General features: G+C 50.2%; 1 protein-coding gene across 1 annotated transcript in view; it reads right to left on the bottom strand.

Moving 5' to 3' along the window:
* Nucleotides 1–19,461, bottom strand: part of ANK1 (ankyrin 1) — a 129,259-nt gene extending 109,798 nt beyond the window's left edge. Inside the window, exon 1 of the mRNA XM_034647507.1 lies at nucleotides 19,288–19,461. Within this exon, the coding sequence (XP_034503398.1) occupies nucleotides 19,288–19,314 (27 nt within the window). The 5' untranslated portion in view covers nucleotides 19,315–19,461. The remainder of the gene's footprint in view (nucleotides 1–19,287) is intronic.
* Nucleotides 19,462–21,579: the final 2,118 nt, after the last annotated feature.

Genomic DNA, 21,579 nt, shown 5'->3' with positions numbered 1-21,579 from the left:
TTAACCTTCCATTCAGACAGGAACTGGTGAATTGCCATGTGCAGTCCAAGAACCGGATGGAAGAAAGAAATCAGCAGATTCCATGGTTACCACCCTTGGGAAGATTGCAAACTAGCAGACAAAAAGATACGCTGTATGGAAAATAAAAGGGTGGAAGGTCCAGTAAGAGATGCCCCATGGCCCGGCTAAAACTGAATGACAGGATCCCGTAAGACGTGCTGAGGTCAGAGGAGGCAAGGGCACTCAGGGCAATCTTTTATTGAGCAGAGAGATTTGAACCAAACCTTAAGGACCGACTGCCAGTTTTTAGGAAGTCATGGGATCAGTTTCAGCTTGCACCTCCCCCTGGCCCCCACGCTCCAGGTGTTTGGTTACAGAAGATAGAACACACGGATCCAGAAACAAACACTTGTAAATACACACATATATGTATGGCAACAAAAGAAATATGTCCACTCTAGGGAACTGTGTGAATATTATGCAAAAGAATAATTCATTCCAAATGATAGCACAGCTTTTAACATTTTAAATATCTCCTGTTGTGAGATCGAAGGGAGTTTCCGTCCCTCACAACGGTTTTATGCAAACAGGAAAATGAGATGATGGTTGTTGGATTCATTCATTGGTTCAAAAAATATCTGCAAGGGGGCGCCTGACTGGCTTAGTCAGCGAAGTATGTGACTCTTGATCTTGGGGTCGTGAGTTCAAGCCCCACATTGGGCATAGGACTTATTTTAAAAAAAGTATATATCTGTATGCTTGTTGGGTGCCAGACACTCTTCAGAATCCAGCAGATCTGATAGGGAAGTGGCAAGCCCCACAACGGACAATCACACAGGGAAAAGGACAGGGAGTGAGGTGGGATGCGTGGCAGACACAGGCGGCCTCGCTGAGGAGGTGACGCTGGAGCAGAGGCCCAAATGCAGGCAGAGGTGGAGTGTGTGGTATCCGGAAGTGCCTAGGTGGTGAGAGGTATCTTGATGTGGTCAAGGAACATTCTAGTGCTCTATCCCACTGCTCTGCCACCACTGAGACACGCCTCCTACTGGGTCAGGAGTGCCCTGCTCTACACCCACAGATTCTGTGCATCTTTTGGTGATGTCCACTGGACAAGACGGTAGAAGTACTCACTGGTGAGGAACCAAGAGACAGCAGCAGGTAACATTCGGGGGGTGCTTACTATGGGGTGTGCACTGTTTTAAGCATCCTCTAAGTGCTAACTCTTAATTTTTTTTTAAGTCAAAGGTTTTTCTTTATTTTTTCTAAGGACTTATAATTTATTTGGGAAAGAGAGCGTGCACACACGCGGCAGGGTGGGGGGTGGGGAGGGGGAGAGAAAGAGGGAAAGGGAGAGAGGGAGAGAGGGAGAATCTCAAGCAGACTTCCTGCTGAGCGTGAAGCCTGACCCAGGGCTGGATCTCATGACTCAGATCATGACCTGAGCCAAAATCAAAAGAATTGGACACTCAACTGACTGAGCCACCCAGGTGCCCCTTCTTTAAAATAACTAATAAAACTGTTAAGTCCCTGGGAAGATGGATCAAGGAAAAAGAAAAGGCACAAGGACCTAAGTCAGGAATGAAGTAAGGGACATCACTACAGATCCTTTTGACATGAAGGCAATAATAAAAACATTATGAACAATTAATGTCTATACATTTGAAAATTCAAAAATAAAGAATTCCTTGAAAAAATGCAACTTACTGAGACTTTTTTTTTTTTTAAAGATTTTATTTATTCGAGAGAGAGACAGAGATAGTGACAGAGAGCACAAGTGGGGAGGAGAGGGAGAAGCAGGCTGTCTGCCAAGCAAGGAGCCCGATGCGGGGCTCAATCCCAGGATTCTGGGATCATGACCTGAGCCGAAGGGAGACGTTCAACTGGCTGCACCACCCAGGCGCCCCCTTACTGAGACTTTAATAAAAATATTAAACCCATAATTAAACCTTTCCACAAAGAAAACTATAAGCCCAGATGGCTTTATTAGTGAGGGACTTACACACCAAGGAAAAATAACTCCAGCCTTACACAAACTTCCAGAAAATAGAAAATGAGTATAAACTTTCTAGCTTGTTTTATAAGGTCAACATAAGCTTGATATCAAAACCTTATTGATAAGGATATTATTAAAAAGGAAATGTTATAGTCCATTTACTCTTACGAATGAAAATGCAAAAAACCCTAAATAACAATGCTAGCGCTAACTCATTTAGTCCTCACAGCAGCTTCAGAGGGTAAACGCTCTAATGGTCCTTATTTTATGAATGGAAAACAGGGAGAGGCACAGGGAGGTTACCAAACTTGCCCAGGGTCACACAGCATATACGTGGTAGAGCCAGGATTTGAACTCTGCAATCTGGAGCCAAACCTGCTCCTGCAAGCATTCGGCTCTCATGGACACCGAGACTGTGGAAGGACAGAAAGCCCAGGAACTCTGAGGACGCCATAAATAAACAAGGCATCAGCTCTGTCTGGGAAAGCAATGAGAGAACACCAGGGGAGGTCTCTGTTCTCTAATGGCCGCTTGGTGTGTGCCAGGGCAGGGCTTTGTCCAGGCCACTTAGTCTAATTATTATTTTGCATTTGCGAAGGGCCTACCCTGTCCCGAGGCCAATCAGGGAAGCTGAAGTCACAGACAGCTGAAACAGCCCCGGGGGACCTCCCCGGGGACTCCCCAGAATGCAGCTGGCTAATCACACCGGATAGGAGGCCCAAGTTCACCTCCTCTCGATTTTTAACCAGTAACTTCCAATTACTTCCTCTTGGATGCTGACTGAATTCATTAATAGCGTTAACATTTTTCAAATGCCTGTAGGAGTTTGTTGAGTTAGCCTGAGTGACTCATTATCATAGCACAGTTCAGCTTATTCTCCTCTCCTCCCGGGGGTGAGACGTCTTCCTACCCCACAGCCAGGGAGAGGGGGAGAGGAGCGGACTCCTCCCCTACACTAGAGTCCTACCCCCGGTGGGTCGACGCTTGTTGGGCCCACACGGTAATGGTTTTCCTGGAGCCCAAGGCCTGAGTGGTTCCAGAACCTGCCCAGGCCACTTTGAGGGAGTGTGTGTGTGTGTGTGTGTGTACACGCGTGTGCACGGGAACCGTCCCTGTCAGGGCAGCCTCAGACTTCCAGACAAACAGCGAGTCTGAGGGCATTAGACTCTGGGGCTGGGGGCCAGGGAAGGGGAGAGGATGGTGAGGAGGGCAGGGGGCTGCTAGAGGTCTTTTCTGTGGGCAGCTGTGGTACAGTTCACGGGACAGATTACTTCAAAATGGGGGTGGGGGAGGGGAGAGAACATGCCACATACAAAAAAAATCACGAGCGCTTTGGCATTTAACTTGCAGTCGTGCCTCACTGTACAACTGGTGAAATCCCTGACCAGAAATGCTGAAGAGAAATGTCTCTGCCCTCTGCTTCTGTTTGTGGCGAGTCTCCCTCTTCGGGGGGAAAAAAAGTCACTTTTTGTTGGAACTGAGGGCTCTCTTTGGAAGGCTTGAGAGAGGAGGTGAACACCAGTCAGAGGTTTTGTCAGTGATGAGGAGCGGGATTCATCTGTGACCTTGCACTTCACCCCAAAATCTCTTCGACCCCCTCAGCCTCCCCCGCCTTCTGCCGTTTTCCCAGCAGTCAGCCCACTTTGGACCACCCGCACACCCGCGGTCAGGCTCCCTGCCTCTTGGCTCTTCCCTATTTGGAAAGGCACCGTTGTGCGACTCAAGAGACTCCTTTCAGGCGGGTACCACAGGAACCACCCCCAGCCCACGGTTGTGTCAGGGTCTTCTGCTCAGGGGGCCGCATCCCAGGGATCACAGGCAGGACCCACCTTCCCATGCTCCCCGAGCCCTGGGTGCTCAGGCTCGGATCTCACCACACTTCCTACCTCTCTACCCTCTTTTGATTTCCCCCTCACACACCGCTGCTGTCTTCTGCAGAAGAAGCAGCATGCAGTCATTCCCAAACCCAGCAAAGGTCGAAATCAACCTACACTCCGAGCTGCATGCTCCCATTACAGCCGGAGAGGCATAGATTTCAGGGCCTGGAAACAACCCCTCATCTCCAGGCCTGGAAACAACCCCTTATCTCCAGGCCTGGAAGGACAGAACGACTGGCTCAAGGTCACAGATCATGGCAGAAGTGGGACCAGAAACCAAGCCCTCTGTCTTCTAGTCCAGCCTGTTCCACAACCTCACCCCTAGAGTCGGCTCCGGTGGCCTCTTCTCCCTGTCCTTACTGGGACAGGGCACAGACAGCGAGGACCAACGGAGCAAGGAGAGAGGGCCAGGGAGGGGAGGGGAGAAGGTCTCCAAGGCCAAGAGGGATTGGGGGCCCGTTGTCAGCTTCAGGTCTGATCTCAGAGCCCAGGGTTAGGCAGGTGAGAACACGTGCTGGGGGTAAGGAGTAAACTCGGGAGGGGCTGAGGGATCCCGGCTGTTGGCCACTCCCTCGTCTGAAGCAGCCGCCTGGGGCCTGGTGGCCGGCCCCATGTAAATTAAGGCCAAGGGCAGAGCAGTCAAAACAACTTCTAGCCAAACTGGGAACGCAGCTGGTCAACCCGGGGATTTAAATCAAGGAATTTTAAATGGCTAGCTACAAAACAGGGGTTTAGTCACTACTTGCTGAGTCCTGAGTTTGGAGAGATGGGGCCATTCACAGGCCTGCCCACCCCACCCCTTCCCCTGGTACCAGCCTAAGGGCGCCGGAGCCCTTCACCAAGGAGACCTGCCTGTCACGCCCTCTTTCTCATTCCCGGTATTAAGTTGTCCCCCAGCGCACCGCAGTTCCGGGAACTGGGTACGTCTGCCGTGGGACCAGCCGATGGAGGAGGGAATATTTCCAGAGCCGGCTGTTAACTCGAACATGCAAACTCTCAAAGCCAAGAGGGAGGGCCAGAAAGAAATTGGGCGTGTTGCAGGGAAGTCATCCATCTGTGCTGGCTGAGGATGTGCCTGCTGTTTCTTGGGTGGGTGTTTCAAGCTGGGAGAAAAAAAGCCGCTACCCTTCAGGCTTCCTCCGTGAATCTCTCCTTATTTGTTTGCCACCAACCAGTGAGTGATGGCAAACCAGTCGCCTGAACCTCCTGTTCCCCAGTTTCCACCTCCACCAAATCAGATTGTGTTTCCAGTGGGGGCATCACACAGAATCAATCAGTTCCGTAGGCTGCAGGCCTGTCTCAAGGGAGCTGTAAGGCCCTCCCCGCCCCCGCCCCCAGGGATTTCCTAACACCTTGGAGAACCATCTCAGGGGGTTTGGGACTCCTGGTGAGTCAAACAATAAGCCTTTTATTTGAATCAAAAGATAGTACATTGCAAATATTAATTTTTACTTCGTCTTACACATTTGGAGTTTGGGTCTCTCTAATCACCTATGCAAATCTAAGTAAACAAAATGCAAATCTGGGTCCCAAATTAGATGAAAGAATTCCATCCTATTCGGCTTATAAAATTTCAAGTATTTCATTGCCCTGATCATTAGACATCAGCCGATCAGAAAGCCCCAAGATTTCTAACCGTTGTATATACTAGATGGTGTAGGCATTCCTAAAATATCCACACCGGAAAAAGCTCCTTTGCTCATCCCAAATCCATTTCCCCTGATTGAATGATTTCCTCATTTCCACAGAGAGCTATTAAACCAACCAGGCAAATTATCAAGGCCCCACAGACCCAGGAGGAGAAAGAAAGAAATTAGATAACGTAAGGTAGTCGACCTCAGCAAAGTGAATACAGCACCAAACCCCATTTCCTCTTTGCGTTGTTTATCTTATAATCACATCATTCAAGGCTCTCCTTTCCAAGGACATCTAAGTCCTAGTCCTGGTCGATGCCACTGTCCTTCCTTGGAAGCTTTTGACAGGCCTCTGATCAGACACTACTTTCCGGAGAATTCTGCCTGTTGCTAAGTCGTTCCTCACAGTAGATTGCAATCTGCCTTCCTCTGACTTCTGCCCCATCTTTCACCTGGTCATGACCTTGTGAACACCATCGTGTGACCCTCTGCTCTTGCCAGTGGCACCCTAGTGACAATTAGGGACTTTCTTCCGGACTCCTTATTCTTTTCTGCTCCTTGTTCCTTCAAGGTTTCCCCCAGATGCCATTCCAGACCCCCTTCCTTGGTGATTTCCTGCCTATATCTGTGCTCCTATTACCAGGGTCTCTCCTAAAATGAAAATCTGAACAACACCCTCTCAATGTAGCCTGATACTATGTTTCCCAAAGTGTGTTCCCCAGGACCACCAGCCCTGTGCCCTGTCAACCCACCCCACCCCAAAGGGTGTACTGGGCGAGGAAGCGTGGGGAGACACAAACTCTACCCTCAGAGATTCTCAAAGCAAGGGAGCGTGGAAGAGCTCTGAGCGGTCTTGGAGAAACCTGACCAGCTGTGTGTAAGCCACTGTTTCCCGGTGGTTGACTCTAAAACTCTTTATGTCCCCACACAACACAGGGCAGGAGAGGCTGGTCATTTTCGCTCTGATCTCCAGCTAGCTCAGCTCTGCAGACGTCCTTGTATTTTTATGCCCAACTCGTGTTCACTCCATAAAGAACTTCAATGCAATAGCTGTGTTTAGTGAATTCCTTCTTAAAGCAAAACACTTTTTTGGGGATGTAATTAGCCCGTTCTGGGAGATCCTGGGTGGCTCAGTCAGTTAGGCATCTGCCTTCGGCTCAGGTCATGATCTCCAGGTCCTGGGATTGAGCACCGCATCAGGCTTACTGCTCTGCAGGCAGTCTGCTTCTCTCTCTCTCCCTCTGCCCCTCCCCCACTGCTCGTTCTCTCTCTCTCTCTTTCAAATAAGTAATATCTTTAAAAAAAAATCAGCCAGTTCCATAATTTTCCTGTTTTGTGCATGTGAACTTTGGTATCTTACATTTTCACCTCTTCAGTAAGTTTCATTCAATTCAAGCTTCCAGCTACCACATGAGTATCTTACATTTTCACCTCTTCAGTAAGTTTCATTCAATTCAAGCTTCCAGCTACCACATGAGTATTTTTTTAGGTGACTGATATTTGTCATTGAATTCACTGACAAATACAAAAGGCAAGGAGGAAGTGGAAACATTCTGAGATGCTTTTACCACGTATGGTATATCCAAATCTAGGCAGTTAAAGCATTTTTTTTGCTTTCAATGAAAGTTTTTATATATAAAATAATTTTCCTATGCACTTGAGAACTAGCTACTTAAAAAACCCCCCTGGTGAAGTTTTTGCAAGTTAAGTAAACATCCTGTTACACATCTGTTTTGGGGGTTCAGATGTCTACACACTACACACTTACTGAGGCAGTTCCACTTCATGTTTCAAAGTACAGGGGAGAGCCTGTGCGTGGTGGGTCCAATGAGGCTATGCTGAAGGAATGGGCAGAGTGGTATGCGTCTTTTTTTTTTTTTTTTAAGGATTTTATTTATTTATTTGTCAGAGAGAAGGAGACTGAGAGAGCAAGCACAAGCAGGGGAGCGGCAGGCGGAGGGAGAAACAGGCCCCCGGCTAAGGGAGGAGCCCGATGCGGAACTCGATCCCAGGACCCTGGGATCATGACCTGAGCCGATGGCAGATGCCTAACTGACTGAGCCACCCAGGCACCCCGGGGCAGAGTGGTATGATATGAAGGATCCAAAAGACAGATCTGCTAGGATCCTGCCAAAGAGCCAGCATCTGGGAGTGGACTCCTGGGAGTCCCATATGAAATGCCACCACGCGGTCAGGGAGGAGAGAGGCCAGCCCCTGCTTCCCTTCCCGAAGAATAAGGTACAGGTTAAGGAGTCAGGCTCTGGGCCCAGCTTCCCTGGCTTCATATCACCTTCCAACACCTCCTGGCTACATAGCCTTAGGCAAATTGTAATCTCCCTGCGCCTCAGTTTCCTGATCTGTGACATGCAAGGATTTCGTAGAGCCACCCAGGGATGAAATGAAAAAATACTTGTAGGGTTCTTAGAAAAGGGCCTGGCACACGGCTCAGAAGATATTAGTGAGGCCCTCTCATTTTCCTTTTCTTAGTTTGTTCTCTCCCATCCACGCACTGCTTTCCATTTTAACGCAAGCACCTGAGCCCGGCTCCCTGCCACCCATGTCGCACACTGGCACACCAGTCAACTTCCTGAACACAACCAGGATCATGAGACTTCTGCTCAGAACCCTTCCATTGCTCCCCACTGCTTTCCGGTCCTTTGAACACCCTGGCAGGTCATTCCCAGGTCCTCTTTCATCTACGTTCCCACTCACTTTCCATCCTGATCTCATACCCTTCTTTTCCTACCTGAGTTGACATGAACATGCACTGACGACTCGGGTTCTCTCCCCAGGGTGACCTCTCCCTCTGGGGTGCCCTTCCACGTTCCTGTCTTCCTCCATTCTCGACTATCTCTATCAAATCTGTCCCTTACAGCCAACCTGGAGGCACTATCTTCAAGGACCTTCCCTTGATGTCCTCTGCTTTCAATATTCTCTTTCTGAATGTCCAAAGCATTGTATCCCTTGCAATGGATTCCTTTCTTCTTTGGGACCAGAACGGTTTGTGTTCACGCCTCACCCCCCCTTCCGGGCTGAGGGAGTTTGAAGGGCAGCCACCACAGGCCACTTCACATCGGCACCCGCACAGGACCCTGCCCCTCTCGGGTGCTCAGTCATTACCCATCAGCATGGAAAAAGCTCTGGAGCATGACTCAGAAGGAACAGGAGTGAGAGCAAGTCATGATGGGGGTAAGGGAATTAAGAACATTTCAGAGGAAGGCCTCCATGTGTGAAAGGCATGGTGAAGACCGTCTTCAGGCAGGCCTCCTGCTGCCGCCAGGGCCTGGAAAGGGCTGCCTGGGGCATGCTATAAACCATGGAGACCCTGAAGACAGAGCCCCCCGGCCTGCCACTGCCCAGCTCAGTTACCAGCAATGTCTCGAAGTGGGAGCACTTTTATTGTTACATAAACAAAATTAGATGCAAACAAGGAAAGACCCTTAATCGATAACTTAAAGCTGCACCGTGCACTTCTTGCTCCAAATATCTCATCTATTTAAAGGCCAGGAGCAAAGTTACCGACTGCCATGCTGCAAATGAATGGAGTAGGGAAAGAGGGTTTAGTACAGTTGTCCTAATCCTAGAGCACCCATTTTTTTTTATTTTTAAAAAGATTTTATTTACATCAGAGAGAGGATAGAAGCAGAGGGAGGGGCAGAGGGAGAGAGACAAGCAGACTCCTCACTGAGCAGAGAGCCCAAAGCGGGGCTCGATCCCAGGACCCTGAGATCATGACCCCAGCTGAAGTCAGATGCCTAACTGACTGAGCCATCCAGGCGCCCCTGGGGCACCCATTTAAACATCACTGTGTGCCTGAGACATTCAGAACGGCCTGCTCATACTAACTCAGCCCCTGATACCAAACTCCTGTGGTTGTCAATGTCAAGTGATATTATCTGCATTTTTCAGGTGGAGAAACAAGGACATTCATAAGTGATTTTTCAAAACCCCAAAGGAAGACAATTTAGATGGAGACTGAAAATCCAAAGCTCCCCAGCAGTCAGTTCATCACTCTACCTGCAGATGTGTTTCAACCAAATCCGAGAAAGACTGAAATTCTAGTAAAAGGCTTTTTTTTATGAGGATTTAGGAAGAAGAATAAAGGCAGTGCTGGAGAAAGTTCCATTGAACCAATCATTCAGACCAACAACCTTGCCACATTTTCACGTTTCAACACACACACCGAAGTCAGAGTTCAATGGTCATTCATTTTTTCTTTTTTTAAACTCCGCAGTATTTATTTGTACCAGAGACATACTACAGTGGAGATGGGCCACATGCTAGATGAGTGCCATGGCCTTACGGGATGCCGAGGACCGAGGGGGCTCTGAAACCTGCCGAGGACAGTGGACTTTCTACGGCTCAAGGGATGGGTGGTGTTCGGATTGGTGCAGAGAGATAGGGATGGAGGGGCAGGCCCGGCCTGGGGACCAACGATCCTGAGATCCTTGTTTGTCGGTGATTCCATCAAAAGCCTAGAGAGGTTCGGTTGCAAAGCTCCATTCCAACAGGTGATACCGACTGACAATTCACACTCATTAGGCAAAGAAAAGACCAACAATGCCCTTTGCTTCAGTGAGGGAGTGGGGGTGGAGCTGGGCTCTGTGCTCCTACAGGTGTCCGTCTGAATGGAGACACTACCACTGCCTGGCTCTCTGACCTGAACCTGACCCCCTGGAACCTGAGATAGCTAGCAGAGGAAGGAACTTTCTAATCAGTGATGTTATAATAACTTCTGAGGGATAGCCTGCAAAATCAACACATAATGCAGAACACTAGTTAGCTTCAGAAGTCTCCTTGAAAGATTGGGTGTCTCTCAAATAAATAACTGTTAGAACATGGTTTTGGTTTGCTTTTTTTTTTTTTTAAGATTTTATTCATTCATTTGTCAGAGAGAGAGCACAAGCAGGGGGAGCAGCAGGCAGAGGGAGAAGCAGGCTCCCTGCTGAGCAGGAAGCCGGATATGGAGCTCTATCCCAGGACCCTGGGATCATGACCTGAGTTGAAGGCAGCCGCTGAACCGACTGAGCCACTCAGGCGTCCCTGTTGGAACATGGTTTATCTGACTGGGCTCCATTGGGGGAAAAAAAAAAGAGAGAAAGAAGAAAAACAATACTGGTCCAGAAATGGCCCCGGTAACACTCCCACCAATACACCAGCCCTCCCCCCCTGGCGCCCTGGCAGAGGCTGCTAATTTATCCCAAAGTCTTGCCCATCAGCCTAAAAGTGGCTTCAGAATCTTTCTGAACACAGCATTTCAGGCAGCTGCTTCCAATCAGATTGGCGTCGACACAGGCAACGAGCCTCGTTTTCTATTCCAATGTTGTTTAATCAGCAATTTATAACAAACGTGATGCTCTCGGCTGCGGGGCATGAATGGTTCATCAGGCCTTAGCGCAGTCTTGATGACATATTCTTCAAGATTACTTCCCCCCGCCCCCGTTTCTCTGATTGCATGCTCACCAGAACACGGTTATAACTGATTTGCCAGTTAGATTTTCTTAATGGGCTGGAATCCACTGATCAGGGAACACAAGTAAGGGCGCAAGAGCACCAGATGGCCAGAGAAGTCATACCTCTCGTAGCGAAGTTGGCAGGCTGGTGTTAACTCCGGACTCCTGTGAGTCGGACTGGCAGCAAGTCAGTTCCCAAGCCTGCTGCTCTGGCTGTGCCTCAAAACCAAGTTACCTGGCCTGCGAGCTGAGGACCAGCCCCCCCCGATCACGGGGCACCCCAAGAGCAGCTTGTCGACACCCCCAGACAGCAACCTAATTTCTTCACTTTCCCGGACTGCCACAAGACTCAGTTTCCTCATCTGTAACATGGGTGTCTGCTGGGAGCACCAAATGAGCAGAGGCGTGTAAATCACAGAGCGTGGTGATTGATACACAGCGGCTACTCAGTGTTGTTAATTGTCTGCCGCTCCCCTTCATTGGGATGTCATCAGTGCTCACCTGGAGATCGGCGGTATTTCCCTAACTGGTTTCCACTCGCTGCCACTCCAGTGACCCCTCTTCCTCAACCCTGCCACAGTGAGCATTCTGATCATGACACTTTCCTGCTCAAATGCCTTTGCTGGCTCCCCAGCATCGGCAGAATCAAGTCCACAGTCCTAGGCTGATGTTCAGAAACTTCACAGTCTCCGCACGCCACCCACCTGTCCCTCAACACCTGGACCACACACCTTTCCCAGACACACGAGGCATGTCTCCTCCTTCCATACTTTTGATCATGCTTTCTCTGCATCCGCCATCATCCCAATCCTTGCTTTGTGAAATTCTGCTGATTCTTCAAGGCCATTCAGAGTTCTCCTCCTCTACGAAGTTTCCCTGACAAACCCCCTTGTTCAACTGACAAGCAGAATTAATTCTTCCCCATTCCAGCCTCCCACTAATGAGCACTCACCCCTTCCTGAGAGTCATTTACCCTTGCTTCCTACTCAGTAAACTCTGTTGAACTGAACTGATGTTGAAGGTAGAAAGGTATTTTTTTCAATTCCCAAAGTTCTTAGTATATGGAGAGTTATTGATCCACAGAACTTTTGATTCCAAAAAATAAATAAATAGATAGTATTCCCTGGTATGCCAAGCTCTATCTCTTGTACTCCTCACTACAACCCTAGGACAACCGCTCTTGTCTCCAGTTTAGAGTTGAGTAACTGGAGGCAGGGGGAGGGTCTATAGCTGGCCCAAGGGCACCAACTAGAAAGGGGCAGAGCAGGGATTCAAACCCAGGTGGTCTGGCTGCAGAGCCCACAGGCCTTCAGTGTTGCTTGGGTGTGTTCACCCACACCCCGCAGTTCGGGCGCTGGGAAGGCAGACTAGTGGGGAGACAGGCACATAAAATAATCATTTCAATGTGACCTATCCTGGAGGTGTGGAGACACACACCTGCCAGCATCTGTCTATATAGAGAGTCGGGGACAGACAGAAGTCGGCAACCCAGCCATGGGACTTGGACCAGTTAATTTGCTGCTCAGCCTCTGTTTCCTCATCAGAAAAGAGACGGTAATAATGCCTACCTTGCAGGGTGGTTTCAATATCACATTAAGACAAAGTACGTAAAGAAAATGCCATACTTGGTATCCTGTAAAACTGTATTATTCTGAGACAGAATAGGGACAGGACTCGAGGCCCCTCCCAAAACCCTAATTCGATGCGATGTACCATAAAGGAAAAACTCCCTAAAAGAAAACTCATGAGTCTGTGTTTCTTGAGCAATATCTCTTACAGGAATGCAGAAAATAGGACATCGACTTAAAGGAGGGAGCCAGCCTCCCAAAATAACTAGTGAGATCCAGACCAAACCAGTCTGCAGCAGATGGACCCCCACGCTGGCCTTAGCAGGTGCACAGTGACCGCCAGGACTACTTTCAAGTTACCTTTCCCTCATTTAAATACTAAAAATCACGCGCAGGGGTGCAGATTTCACATGCTAATGAGACCTGCGATGTATGGAAAAGCATGATCTCTAAAGTAGGCAAGGAAAACCTCACCTCTACATGCTTAAACATCATCCTTTTTCCCACCTAAGTTTCTTAAAAAAACAAAAAAAAAGATTTATTTATCCATTTTAGAGAGAGCGAGAGACAAAATGTGAGCGGGGATGGGGGAAGGGGAGAGAATCCGCAAACAGACTCCCTGCTGAGCTTGGAGCCTAGTGTGGGGCTAGATCTCATGACCCATGAGATCATGACCTGAGCTGAAATCAAGAGTCGGATGCCCAATTGACTGAGCCACCCAGGCGCCCCTCCCACCTGCTTCTTTAAGAAACTCTTCCTGACCTTGCCTCAGGGAGTCAGCCTGGCGACACTGTGTTGCCTCCCTTCTGCCTGTGCACAGACTCCAATAAAGCCTTGCCTAGAGCTCCCCTTTGGCCTCTTGTCAATTTTATTGCAGGGAGAGCCCCAGCGCCTGGTCAATCAATTCCACACAGCGTTTGCAAAGGTCTAGTGGAAGAGCACTAGCGTTTGCAAAGGTCTAGTGGAAGAACACAGTTTTATCAACTGTGGCAGTGGAGCCACGAAGTCCCGCCAGCTCCAGGGCTGACCCCATGGCCTGGATGGCGTGTGCATGAGAAGGGTATTCAGTCTGGCAACTCCATCACCAGTCTCTATTGCCACTTAGGCCAGCATTGCTCATCGACTTGCACACTCCACATTGTGATGGGTAGATTGCCTGGGATCCAGATCTTGGGATAGACAAATTGCTGGGAAGGAATTTTGGGCCCAGCCATGTCCTAAGCAAGAGAGCGAGCTTTTTCTTCCTTCCTCCCCACTGTACCAGCACCTCACCCCTCTCCATGCCCCTATTCCAGGAACCTGCCCTAAATCCCACTCCTTGCTTTTGCCTAAATCCTCAACTAATCCCATGCAAATAAGAATTATTTCCTTGCATCTGTACAATTCAAGATCCTATTATAAAGGCTTAAGTGTATGCACTTAATAGAAGATGTTTAGAGATCAAAACCCCTTTAAGAACCTGAAGAATAATCTCTAATGGTGTAACTTCAGGCTTCACTGCAGACCCGGGGTGATGGTTTTGGAGAATGGGCATTCTACTTGTACCTTCGAATCATACCACTAGACAGAAACATTAGCCTGCCCCGAAGTGGGACTTGCAGGTGACACACCCCCTAGCCTTGGAAAAAAGGAAAGCCATAGGTATACACTATGACCCCACCCTACCCCACCCCACCCCAGTGGAAGGAGAGCTTGCCAGAGTGGGCAAGGGAGTGCGGCCCAGAAAGGCTTTTCCAAGCAGCTGGACAATTTCCATTGTCTGCAAATCATCATCACCCTTGATCAATGGCCGGGCCATCAGAGAACAGGACTGGACTAAAGCCAGCTTCTTTTCAGCTTTTCTAGGCACTAGCTTCCCAAAAGAAATTGAAACCAGGTGCTCTCTCTTACAAAATAAGGCTTCACAATCCACTCCTGGAAAGGGCAGGCAGTTTTCTGACCAATATCGTCTCAGGGAGGGCCAGCCAGGCCTCCCCCGCCTCCTCTGTCTCCTAGTGACAAGCAGTGCCTGCAGCTTTCTCAGGAGGGCGCTCAGGTGCCAGCCCCTGGGTAGGAGAGCAGGGCTTGTTTGCTGCTTTTGATGGTCTTAATCTGCCCTTCAGCAAGCTCTCCCTTCTGGCAATGCAGGCTGCCGCCAGCCCCGTCCCACCTTCCACTCCAAGCAGATTTCAGCAGCTGGTTGGCCAGGCGCAGGAGCTGTGGGACGGCTTCCGCCCTTAATACGCCTTCCTTCCTGTACTGTGACAGTAAATTCAGGAGATAAATCAGCCTCCACTCAGTGAGCCAGCCGCAGAGGGACGGTGTGGTCAAGGGTGAGCGGGAGGCAGGGAAGGAAACAATTCTGCTTCTCACCGGATCTCTAATTGGTTGTCACTGCCTGTCAGACAATGATGACAAACTTCGAATGTGGCCTGAGCAGAGTCACATGGGCCTCAGTCCATGTCAGAGAAAGCGGGTCGCTCGGCCAGCTGGGGCATTAGGCTGTGACAGCCGACTCCTCGCAGGCCCTGTTGATTTATTTTCCAAATAAACGACCCAACATATTCCTAACACTCAGTCAATGTTCATGGTTCGGACAAGTTCAGCCTCACGTTCAAGACCGTGGTTGATGCCAGGGAAAATAGGAGAAGTGACTCAAACGTGAGTCAGCTGGAGCTGCTGCTCTCCTCCTGCCACCCCCGGCTTGGGTGTGTAAATAGTGTAAAGAGAGAGACAATGAGAAGGATCTTAGGGGAGGTTCCAAGAAAGTGCAAGGAAAGCTCTGAGGAAGGAGAAACTATCTTGTGAATTTTTAAAAAATCCCAACAGCAGAGTATCCTAAAGGTCAACATAGAAACTGCTAGCGCAGTGATTTTTGATTGCAGGTTTGTGACCAAACTAGCGAGCAGGAATCAGCCGGGAGGTGTTCTGGCGAGTAGTCTGTTGCTCATTCATGAAGGCAACCGTTTCATGAGCACCTGCTACTTGCCAGGCTCTGCGTGACGTGCCTAGGATACAACAGCGAACGAGACAAGCACACGGCCCCCCAGGTGCAGCTTACAAACATCATATAAAAATGGACAAGTGCGGCCTGTTTGGTGTGCCCGAAGCAATTCTCATGGAGCCAGGGGTAGGAAGCAGTGTGGGAAAGATGGGCAGGCCAGGGCAGGAGGGGTCTTGGTAAGGAGTCTGGATTCTAACCTGAAGAATGTGAAGCCACTGAAGACTCGATTTATGCATTTATGAGAGAGAGAGAGAGAGAGCGTGCGCAAGTGGGGGCTGGGGCAGAGAGAGGGGGAGAATCTCCAGCAGACCCCCCACTGAGCACGGAGCCCAAATACAAGGCAGGGCTGGATCTCACAACCCTGAGATCATGACCTGAGCTGAAATCTATAGTCAGCCGCTGAACCCACTGAGCCACCCAGGCGCCACTGAAGTTTCAAAGCAAGGGAGTGACATGGTGAGACTTGCCTTTCTACAAAATCACCGTGGTTGTGTGTAAAGGAGGGGTCCTGGAAGGCAAGATGCCCTGTAGGAAGACCATTCGTACTTTTTAAAACCTAGAGCAAATGCAAGGCTCCCCCTCTATGGCAACTCTGCTGTCACACGCTTACACCCCATAAGCTTTCCTGACAGCTTATGTTCCAGAACCATAGTCTGCTTTATCCATGTGGAGGTCCAAAGGAAGCAGCGAAGGGTCAGTAGCTGTGATTACACATTACTGTACTGCATATGAATTGTGATTTTATAGTGGCTTCTGCTCCCTATTTAATTTTACCCATGACAATTTTTTAAGTAAAGAGCATCTGTGGCATTATTTATTTTCTCATTAAATTGGAGAGCGCAAGGGAGAAGGGGATTATCAATACCGGGGTATGGCCATGAAATCTATCAAGCAGAACTATGTCAACAACCAGCCCTATGTATCCCAGAGAAAAAAAAGGCTGAGAACAAATGCACCAGAGGTCAGTGATAACTGTGTGGCCTAGGTGGTTCTATTTGGTAGCTCATTCCTGGGAGCTTGGTTTCAGAGGCATTAGGAACTCAGAGGCAGAGGAAGAAGGCAAATCGTATCACGTGTCTAATCCCAAGATCGTGTAATGCTTCTTGTCTCTCTCAGGGTAAAAATAACGTTCTTACAATGGTATACAAGACCCTAGATATTCTGTACCCCTGCCCCCTCCCCAGTCTCCCTCCTACCACCTCTCTGACCTTACCCCTTCGGACTCTGCTCTCTTCCCTCTGCCCCACGCACACTGGTCTTCTGGTTCTTCCCCCAGCTCACACCTGCCTCAGGACCTTTCATGTGCTGTTTCCTCCAATGTTGCTCATGGCCCTCTCTCAGGCCTCCTTCAAGTCTTTGCTCAATTGCTTTATTTTTTTTTTAAAGCGAGGTACAAAAAACAATATTCTTTATTTTTAAGAATCCTGCTAACCAAGATCATCATGTTTGTCAGCGCCCATTTAACTGGCCATCTTACAAAAGTTTCCCCCCCAAATCATAATGGATAAATACCATCGTCAGCAGTTTGGCATTAGAAATGCTAGCCACACAAACAGTGGAGGACTGATTAAAATGTCATTCAACCAAGTGGGCCAGCCAGAAAGAAAAGCCTCCCACCCAATACCGGAAGAACCTGACACAGATAATTGCATCCCCAAGTATCACGAATTCTCTTCGATTCTCCAGGTAATCCATCTCAACAGTGAGAATGTAACTGAAAAATCTGCTTCTCGTAATCAACAAAGTCTAACGTTTAAGATTCTTAACATTAAATTGGAATCCTTACTATCAGTCATGTGGAATCTAAGTCTGAGACACAGCAGCCAAAGTGAACTTCACGGAGGCTCTCTCTGCTTGCCTTATGGATGCGCGAATTCCCCAGGCTCTCTATCCCCTTTGCATGTTCCCTGCTCCCTGCACGTCTCACCTTTCAGTAAATAAGAACTCATTTATTTTGTTTCCTGTCGCTCTCCTTGCCCTGCTGGAGTGTAAGCTCCACAGGGCAGGGACCTGTGCCTGCTCTGTCCCCTGCCTATATTCCCAGTGCCTACAACAGGGCCTGACAGATGCAGGTACTTGATGAATGTCTAGTAAACGCTGAACAGACCTTGAGGACAAAGATATTCAGTGCCTTTACCTTTAGAAGGCACCCTGTTGTCTTTCTTACTTTCTCTCTTATTTTTTTTGGCAACAGCAACAACAACAACAAACAGCCTTTCTCAATATGCTTCCCTTCAATTACATTCAAAATAGGTCAGCTGATTTTTCAAAGACACTGGCCAAAACATTTTGGGGGAAGGGGTGACAACCTGGGTTTAAAAACTGATTGTAACTGGCCCCTGAAGTCCCGGATCAGCTGAGTTTCTACGACCCTGCTTATGAAAACAACCCTGGATGCCTGTGCTTCATTTTCTACTGTTTTCATGTTCAGCTGCACAGCGGACCCAGTAGCCAGAAAGAAACTGACACACATACCAAATGTGTCTCTCCCAAGGCTATTTGGTGAAAGTCATCATGCTCGTTTTCAACATTTGTTCAGGAGCCATTCACTATTCCTGCAAGATGCTGGGCTTGTCATTGTTTGGGTCTAGAGATAGTTCTAACGCCTCCTGTGTCACTCACAGTCACCTCCCCGAGCTCTGAGGTCTCTTATGAACAGCCTCCTAGACTCAGTTTGAAACTCTGGCCTAGGGTTGCCCAGTGGAAGGAAAAGCCTCAGGTGCACATAACCTGGCTGCTGTTTGCTGCTGGTGAGGCTCAAAGCCGGAGTCCCCAGGCTCCCCCACAAACACTCCTCCTCCCGGGGAAGAAAATCAATCATCAGGAAGGCAAATTGTGAAGATGTGAAACCACTAAAAAGGAATTCCCACTTCCTATGGTTTCCCTCGTACCCATACACTTTTACACAGCTTAGAAGGGTAGACGCTCTCCCAAGTGACAACACTAGGGTCCCTCTAAGCATGTGGCCTGGGGTCCACCTCTGGCCTCTGAATCCCCCACCAAAACCAACAACCACAACTTGACACAGGACACATTAAAAACAGCCAAGAGGCGGTGCTGGTAGATGGTGATATGTCCTATCATGACAGGAGAATTGGGGGTGGGATGGGGTAACCCCCTGTAATGCTCCATTGCCACTTAAAGAATATCTGTCAGATCCTAGCTCCCAGAGCCACTCTGGGGCTTTTTGCCCTTGTTTCTAAGACTTTTCCCCCCTCTAGTAAGTTAGCAACATAAATCCCAAGTTGAGTTTTCAAGAGCAGGGAAGGTGTGACAATGAGGTAACTGACTTTTGTGGGTCATTGAGTAAACAAGCAAGCCCCCTTCCAGACGAGGCTGACCCAGGCGACTTGTCAGACCAGCCCAAATTCTCACAGGTCCTTATTTTTCAGGGCCGCTGGCCTGTGAAAACACACCTGAAATACACACTTAAAGGAAAGCTTCTAGAATCTCAATAGACCAGAGAAGGAATATAATCCAAAGATTATTCTTCCCAACCCCTAATGCAGACAGAACATAATTCAGAGAACCAGGTAGGTGGAACTCAATTTGACAGGAAATCTCGGGCTGTAAACCCTATGAACTGGACTGAGTCAAGCAGAGGCCGCCTGCCACCTTCAGCGACCGAGCGAACGAGTGCTGACGCTACTGTAAAGCCAGGAGCCCAGGGGGTGCGCGCAGGTGTGCGCACAGGCAGCTCGGCTCCTCGCCGCCCCTCGCCAACTCCTCGCCCTTCCCGAGCACCCCCCTCCCTTTCGAGCAGCTGCTCGAGCACTCACTTTGAGGAAGCCCCTCGGGAAGGGCATGCCGGTCCCTAACCAGGATCCCGCCGGGGGTCCGCCGCGGTCCGCTGTGGGAGCAGCTGGGGCTGCGGGACGCGCCGCGCCTGTGCCGGGCCGGGGCCGTCTGGAGGCAGGCGGCCGCAGCGCGCGGCCCTCCGACGGCCTTATCGGCAGCAGAGGCGCGCTATCGGGCGGCCCCGGAGCTCAGCGCGCGGGCGGAGGGGAGGCGCCCGCCTGGGGCTCGCAGATTACAGCAGCGCCCTCGCCGGCTCCCGCTCCCCCGCGAGCGCCCGGTCCCGCTCCCCGGGCCGCGGCCGACGCAGTCCCTTCCGAGAGCCCCCGGGGGCCCTGAGCCAGGTCGGCCAGTCCCTTACAGAGCTGCGGCGCAGGGGGGCGAGGGGAGTGCCCGCCCGCCTCCGGGTTTGGGGTGCCGGGGTCTTCCGGAGGCGGGGCTGCCCAGAGGGGGCGCCAGGAGGAGAGGAAGGCCCCAGGTGGGGGCAGCATGCCTTGCATGGGCAGAGGACTGTGGGGGAGCCTCTGGCCTTCGGTGCTAACCAGCCCTGGGTCTGCAGGGACCCGTGGCTCTGGCCCTGGTTTTCACACGCTTTCACGGGGGGTGGGAGGTGTTCCTTAATTGCTGATTTGCAGGGAATGTGGGCACGACCTTAATAACATCGGGGCCAAAAATAACAGCGTTCCTGGGAACCAGAGGTGAGTCACCACAAACAGCGACAGGAAGGAAAGGGGGCCGAGGCAGCGCCCCACACCCCAGCTGCCAGGAGGTGGGGGCTGCCCACAGAGCCCAGGCTGGGCCCATCCCAGGCCAAGCTGTTGCAGGCCTGCCTTGGGAAGGCTCCTTTCACCTTCCACGGCATCTGTCCCTCACACAGTGGGATGAGGTGGCGTCTGCCGGGAGTGGCTTTTTTATCCAGTGAGAACACTGTGCCCTAGAGTAGCAGTTGGTGGCTGGCAGAGGGGACAGATGACCCGAAGGAGCTGAACTGTAAGGCAGGCTCCCTGGGGCCTGGATGGGGCTGCTGCTTCTGTGCCATGTATCCTCGTTTTCCTTTCTAGAGGCGTATGGACACCACTGCGGTAGTCCTGCCTGGGAAGGGTCCCTCCGGCCTTGCTCACATGCCTCTCAGCCTGCCGCCAGACTGCGACTGGTCCAGGTCCCCTGACAGGCAGCCATCTGGCTTCAAAGCTTTTCGGCAGATCCAAAGGGGGCTTGCTGTGAGGGCACAGCTGCTGTGGAAAACGCCACCGAGGGCTGCTCTGTTTTTCACAGCAGCTGGAAAGCCCTCCAGTGGAGGCCAAGGCCATCTCCAAGCAGACCAGCCCCTGATGTGGTGTGGGGAGGGCAAAGCAGATTTGAGGCCTCATCAAGACTAAAAATAACCACCACAGTCATTACAGCACAAGTCCTTACAGATGTCTGTTGAAGCATACAATTCCAAACTATGGCTTTTCTTTTTAAGGGGCCCAGAAGGCCAAAAGATGTAAAAGCAGGTCCTATTAGACATGACTTCAAACAGCTCTACCATGGGGCAAATGGCCTCCCTTGGCAACAGCCATTGGGCTAGGCTAGTCAGTGATGCAGACTGCTGGCCTGCACCCCAGTCAGGTGCAGCAATGGGTTAGGAATCAATCGTAGGGGAGTTGGTACATAGCAAGCGCTCAGTAAATGTTTCTGGAATGGATCCGTGGTTGTCACCAGCAGCATGATAAGAGCAAGGAGCCATTTCACCATCCAGGGAAGAGGAGAGACTAGTTTCCAGTCTCTGAGGAGAAAATGTTAGCAAGTAAACATGGCGTGTAACACGATTTAGAAAATGCCCTGTAAGTAGAAACTCATTTCAAATCTTCGGCAAGGGTAGACGTCAGGCAGGCTTGATTCTTTCTGTGAGGTCCTTGTGCAGTGCTTCCGGAGGCAAGACAGTGCCTCACAGGTACCTGAGCCCTAGGCTCCAGCAGCTGAGCCGCTCTGGGAACTAGGGCGTCTCAGAACTTAACCCCAGAACTCCACCTGCCCCCTTGGCAACGCAAGGTTCCTCTCCCGTGGATACATAGAGGAGGGAAATGGCCAGGCCCATGTGGGGCCAACCAAACAACCAGGCTAAAGGGAATGGGACCCGCACGCAAGCACCTGGGTCTCAAATAACTGGACCCACGATGTGCTTGAGATCCCAGAATTCCTCCCTGGAGCAGGGTTCCCGGGACCGTCAGGCTAGGGATGGGTGCATTCTGTGATGTGAGTTGAAGTGATATTTGTCACAGCTCTCCAGAGCT

This window comes from Ailuropoda melanoleuca, chromosome 18 (assembly GCF_002007445.2).
Source record: "Ailuropoda melanoleuca isolate Jingjing chromosome 18, ASM200744v2, whole genome shotgun sequence".
NCBI classification, from domain to species: Eukaryota; Metazoa; Chordata; class Mammalia; order Carnivora; family Ursidae; genus Ailuropoda; species Ailuropoda melanoleuca.
Note: the sequence above shows the minus strand (reverse complement) of the source record. Positions and strands in the feature narration are given on the sequence as shown.